This window comes from Oryzias melastigma, linkage group LG3 (genome assembly GCF_002922805.2).
Source record: "Oryzias melastigma strain HK-1 linkage group LG3, ASM292280v2, whole genome shotgun sequence".
Lineage (NCBI taxonomy): Eukaryota > Metazoa > Chordata > Actinopteri > Beloniformes > Adrianichthyidae > Oryzias > Oryzias melastigma.
Window position 1 is genome coordinate 2,919,459 of NC_050514.1, and position 6,419 is coordinate 2,925,877.

At 37.6% G+C, this 6,419-nt stretch overlaps 1 protein-coding gene across 2 annotated transcripts in view; it reads right to left on the reverse strand.

Annotated features, from left to right (window-relative positions):
* Positions 1–6,419, reverse strand: part of luzp2 (leucine zipper protein 2) — a 260,222-nt gene that overhangs the window by 108,385 nt on the left and 145,418 nt on the right. For both annotated transcript variants that reach the window (XM_024295794.2, XM_024295793.2), the window contains exon 5: positions 4,541–4,603. In XM_024295794.2, the coding sequence (XP_024151562.1) occupies positions 4,541–4,603 (63 nt within the window). The remainder of the gene's footprint in view (positions 1–4,540; positions 4,604–6,419) is intronic.

The window sequence follows — 6,419 nt, forward strand, 5'->3', positions numbered from 1 at the left end:
AACCCACTAAAGATAGATATATCATATGGGCATCCATCTTTGAAGAAGTTTGGATTATTCTCGTGAGAGAAATACAGAGACACGGATTTCTCTGGGATGATGAAGTGGACTGCAGCCACACGCAGCGGCAGGCGGAGCTTCAGGAATCAAGTCGTTCAACTTCTGGGTAGGAAAAAACTCACGAGATATAACTAATATTTCATAAATAACTGATTTCTTAGTGGTACAAATGTAATATATGATCATATATGTGGATATAGTTCACTGAAAGACATGAGAGAATCATGGTTGAGCCCTTTTATTGGTCGAAATTGTGTTTTAAATTGTTCTAAAAATAGTAATAATCATAGATTACCAAGGTAACACATTGATTATTGCAATGCATAATGACAAACTATCAGTGTCGCGAGTTGTGTATTGTGATTGCATCATATCGTGAGTTATCCTGAGATTCCCAGCCCTGTTCAAAAGAGACCATAAAGCTATTTCACACCGGCCTCCACAACACGCGATCACTTCCAATGAAAAGTCTACATAAGCAAGCGTAGATGTTCACGCATAGGTACACTATATTTTAGCTCTATTTGTAACATGTAATTGCCATTGAATCTGGTCAAATTTTGACCAATCAGGGATTTGGATTTAAAAGCGGTGCATGGATAGCATCCTTGTTTATTCACCAAAGTGCAAAGCGTTTAAAAATTGAAAATGGAAGAGAAATTGATGATTCTGGTTATTGCCCGACCAGAATCACACAACACCAAGTTTATCATAAATAGAATAAAGCTGTGAAAGAAAAAGCCTGGGGCAAGACTTGTGAGAGTTTCACCGCTTTGACAAGTCGCACTCTTTCAGCTGTAGGTAGTAGAAAAAAGAAGAAGAAGCCCCTCCCTGCTTGTCCAGTGTGAACACCATGGACATATGCCAGGTGTTAACATTGCATTAGAGCTGCAAAACTCAATGAAAATTTTTAAAAATGTTCTAAAGATCTTATTCAAATGTTATACAAAATAATAAAACAAACAGTTTAATCCCTTTGAATTTAGTTTTAAAAAATGACTTGTTTGTGTAAAAGTAACAGTAATGCTGTTCAATGTGTTTCTCAAAAAACATGCAAGTCGTCATTTGGTCCATCAGGAAAGTTCAAAAAGGCAAAGCTGTATTACTTTTAAAACAAAAACTAAAATATAAGTGGACTAATAACAAGCTAAACAAGGATGTATTTAAGAACAAAGAGTTATAAAAAGAAAAAAAGAGAGATGCTTCCTTTTTGTTGTGTTTGCCACAAAGATCCCCTGAACTGCGATCTATGCCAGACACTTCTTGGAACAGCTTGACTGCACTAAATTGATGTCATTATGTGACTGTTTGGTTCTCATTTGAGGCACTTGATCATGTTACCAAAACAGAGTTTAATCAGAAATGGTCTCAAATTAATTTGAACATCTGGCAAAAATCCCTTTCCTCAGAGCAGCTTCAGACTTCGGGTTCAGTATTCTTAGAATCTATGCATCATCATTTCCCATGATGCTACCACATGATCTATTGCCTTGAAAGGCAATTTATTTTTGCAGTGACCTTAAAACCACCTCAGTGCACTAAATGCATACACATGCATTTTAATTTAAAGATGATATAAAGTGTATCCAAACTTTTTTTTTCTCGTCTGCAGATTTTTAAACGAATATCCATTGCATGACATGTAATTATACAAATGTATAAAAATATTCAAACTTTAAAATCAGTTAAAGTCATGTGAAAAAAGAAAGTTATGAGTTTTATCTTAAGAATTAAAGCATAAAACTATACTGATTTGTGGAGGAGAGCACATCTGCCTGGAGTTTGTAATTAAGACTATTTAAGTTGCAGCCTTTCAGTCCTCAGTGTCGGAGCGTCCCTGTTAGGATTGTTACAGCCAACACTTTCGGTTTTTTCTTAGTCTTTCGTTTTTTTGGACCATTTGCAGTTTTCCCTCTTGTGAGGTGTTTTTTCTTATTAATTAATTTACGTCAGGCGCATTCCCGAGTCCCAGCACTCTCTCCACCTGCACTCCAGCCGTCACAGTGTCAGGAAGTGTGCCCAGTGTGAAAATCTCTGCCAGAACCACCTGTGTAAATCAGCAGATTTGCTGAAAAAAGTATGATCCAACTTAAATCGTGGCATAAAAAAGTTCTCCATTTCAGCACCAATTCAGTTTAATGAGGTTTGTATTCTTACACACTATCCTTTAGGACACAACGGTATTGGGTTTGATTTAAAAGACGGTATATATTTTTATCTCTCTTTTTCCTTGCTTGGGTACCGGTACTGGACACGTCCCGAGGGTTGCGGCCCCTTAATTTTACGAAAGGCCAGCATGTCAAAAAATGACTAGCTGGGGACATCCAATACGTCAAAAAGTGACATGGAGGGGTCTTTAATCAGACGTCAATATGTGACGAGTTGGGAGAGAGAATGTGTTGCTGTATCTTGTTCAGTTATTGAGTTTGCTTTGACCAAGTCCACAAGATGACCTCAAGATACCCCTTTGGTATACAAAAAGCTTTGCTATTGGTTTAATAACTGCAAGGTGTTTGGGTCCTTTTATGGCCAAAACAAACAAACAAAAAAAATAGACACTCATTCTTGTTATGTAGTTGGATTGGATTGGAATTTAGAGCTAAACCTTAAAAACGAACCAGTCCAGATTAGGATTTTCTCTCCAAATGACTTATCTGAAATAGTTTTGAGTGGTCAGACAGATCTTAGCAAACCTACACAATTCAGCCATCTTGCACCATTGACTGACTGGTGACCTCTGAGTGACCTCTCCCCCCTCGCGTTCCAAACAAGAAGTACCCGCTGAATCCAAGAAGCTAAAATCCCATAAACTTCCATTGAGAAATAAACAGCTAATTCTCAGTTATTACATTTGTCAGAATCATTTCAGTTAAAAACTGACCAATCAGATACCTCAACAAAAGTATGTGGTCCCACATCCAATGTACAAACGTTTGACAGATTATCTCGAGCCTATGATGGGGGGGTGTGGCCTACCAAAAAACTCACTCTGATTAGCTGTAGTGGTTGCCATAGAAATGATTATTCAGACCAATCTGGACCAATCTCTGCTTGCTGATGTCTTCTGGCTCCAACATGACGATGTCCATCGTGAAATAATGGTGACGTTGGAGCCGGAAGTAAGACATTTTCTTTGGGTGACATCACTCTTACTCTGTCCAGTTCTCATATACAGTAAATGGGTTCAATACACTCACTTTGCTGGGAGTGCTTGGAAATAAGTAAGAAAAACTTTATTGATAGTTTATTGGGAATAGATGCTCCTCTCATGCTTTCAATAAACCTGCTCATGAGTTTATTCATATAGTAAATAGTGTTTTGACATAAAGTGTGTATTAAAGTTCATTGAATTTGTTTTCCTTCTGAATTTTAACGTTTCTTTATCAGTGTTTGGAGCTGTACATAAAATGATAGTGCAGCGATGGAGCGATCGACCTCTGATTGGAAGATCGTAGGTTCTGTTCGGGATCTGTGCGCCCATCTGTCGAAGTGCCTTTGGGCAAGACACTGAACCCCACATTGCTCCTGGTGGTTACAGGTTGGTGTCGGTGTTTGACAGTGGAGCCACAATCAGTGTGTGTATGTGAATGTGACTGTATAGCATTCTGGGCTGTCTAAGAAGGTAGTGTATATATATATATATATATATATATATATATATATATATATATATATAATGTGTGTAAGTATGCACTGCTTACTATTTGATGTGGTACATTTCACAAACAATTGCACAGGTTTGATGTGTACTATTTTACTCAAATACAGAACAATATTGTTAAAGTTAGAAAACATATTCAGACTAAGGTGGTGTTTTTTTTCACCTCAGGTGAAATTTAGGTTTGAGACTTTTTTACTTAGATCTCCCATGCCTACTCTCTGTGGTACGCATCACCTTTAGCTGAGCTTCCAAAACCCTGCATACATTTACTCCCAATCCTCATTTTTTAGCAAGACAGTTTCTTTTTTGACATTTTCCCTCCTTTCTTTGTGTCACATAGCTGATATAAAAATCACTTTTTGCAAAAATAGAAATGGAAAGACTTATGAAGACTGAACCTTTAAAAAAAAAAAAAGTATGGCTGATGTTGGTGCAGTTGTGTTATATTTAATGGGCCACTGTTGTTTAGATTGCTTTCATGTGTTGTTGTTGTTGTTATGTCTTCCAATAATGAGCCAAATGCCAGACAGTGTGGCGACAGGCTTTTTTTGTTGTTGTTTTGTTACAGCGCTATTTCTTCGAAGTAATCATTGTTCAGCTGTCTGGGACATCAGCTGAGAGCATAATAAAAATCAATAAATAGAACAAATTTTAGATTAAAAAAGAAAAAAAAATCATACTATCATGACTGCAATCATAACTTATTTTAGTTGATTTTTCTTTGATGCTATAGCAAAGTCCAAACATTTCAAAAGACATCCTTCAGCCTTCAAGCTTATACGTGATTGTACTCATGTCTGTGATGACTGAGTGACTTACTTCTTGCTGTAAATCCTTGATGATTTTGGTTTTTTTCTCCATCTCCACTTTTAGAAATTTAATCTGCAGACAGAAAAAAAGGACAAAAGAAGCATTGTGAGAGGTTCATGATGATCACATCCTGTATGGTCACATCTGCACTTTTGGGGACAAGATGTTTCTGTTCCTCACAAGACTTTAATAAGATTTATTTAAATAACCTCTAAACATTTGTAAGGGTAATCTATTTCTAACAACTGCACTTACATTTCTCATCAGGCAATAACAATATAAAAAACATTATCCATTATGTCATAGGGAACCTTTAAAAACACATACATTGTTGCGTTAGGCCGTTTATTATTCCTTTGCATTGGGCTGCTTACTTATCTGTGACAGAATGGCATTTAGTTCACATTTGCTTAAATTTATAAGATGTTGTAACAGCACAGACTGAAGCTGGCAAATCTTTCTGTGTAGTTTATCTGTGATCTGTACCCAAGCTGTAAAACTAAGGCTTATTGCATGAATAAAGACACTTCTATAGAAGCTGACAGCGGCTCAGTGACCCTTTAGTATGGAGAAAGCAGTTTGTCACTGCAGATGGCCACGCATCGGGGCCTCGGCCCTTTTCAAAGGCACGCGAAATAAATGATTGTCAAACCCAATATCTCTCGTGCCGTATTAATTTAGCATCGCCTAATAAGTGTCCAGGATTGTTTAATTGGTGACCCCTTCAGTTCTACAAGCACTTCAGAGTAGATATTCCTGCGGTTAGCTAACACCTATTTTCCACTGGCTGCTCTATTTATTGGCTCATCTGCTTAATATGGTTGAATGATTTCTTTGTTTATGGCAATCCTGATACCCTGATACCATGAACGCAGCTCATTTGTGCATGTGCTTAATGTGGCCAGAATGAGATCCATACATTAAATCCAGATATTCTCTGTGGCTGTGCTAGTAACTCTACCTTTACCGTACTTACCGGACTAAAAAAAGTACTGTACCTGAGTTTTTTTTTTCTTTAATAAAAGCGAGTCTCATATTTGGGGCCCCTTATATATATATATATATATATATATATATATATATATATATATACTATATAGTGCTCACAAAAATTAAAAGAGCACTTTAAAGAAACACATTAGACACATCAGATCTCAATATGAAGTTGGATATCTATACAAATAACGACAGGGCAGTGTCTTAGGAACAAAAGGATGAAAGTCTTTTAATGGAAATAAAAGTTTTCAGTCTACAGAGGCTCAATTGTGTAGACACCATAAAATCAGAGTGAAATGAAGATGTGGCAGGCTAGTCCATTTTTTCCAAAACTTAATTTCTGCAACTCAAAACGCTTTTCAGTATCTTGTGTGGCCCCCACCAGCTTGTATGCATGCTTGACAACGTGGCGGCAAACTCCTAATGAGACGACGGATGGTGTCTTGTGGCATTTCCTCCCAGATCTGTGTGAGGGCATCCCTGAGGGCGCCAGTGGCGGACTTGCCAATTCTGGTGTTCTTGAGCAAATGCCAGTGGAGCTCCACAGTGCTGGGCAGTGAGCACAGGGCCCACTACAGGACATCGGGCCCTCAGGCCACCTTCATGAAGTCTGTTCCTGATTGTTTGGGTAGAGACATGTTCCTGTGAGTATGCCAACTACCAAGCTTGTTAGTAACGAAAAGAAAAAAACACCCTCTGACACGGCTACACAATAGCCATTGAAGGTGTGGTTTATAACAAACGCTGGTCTTGTTTATAACTTGTAGTATTATATAAACATGCAGCATGTTTATAATATGCTACATAATAGCCACATTAGCTTCATCACCACACTTGTAACTCCAAGTTTTTGAGCAGCATGTAAAAAACAGACTGTTACCACTAAAATAAA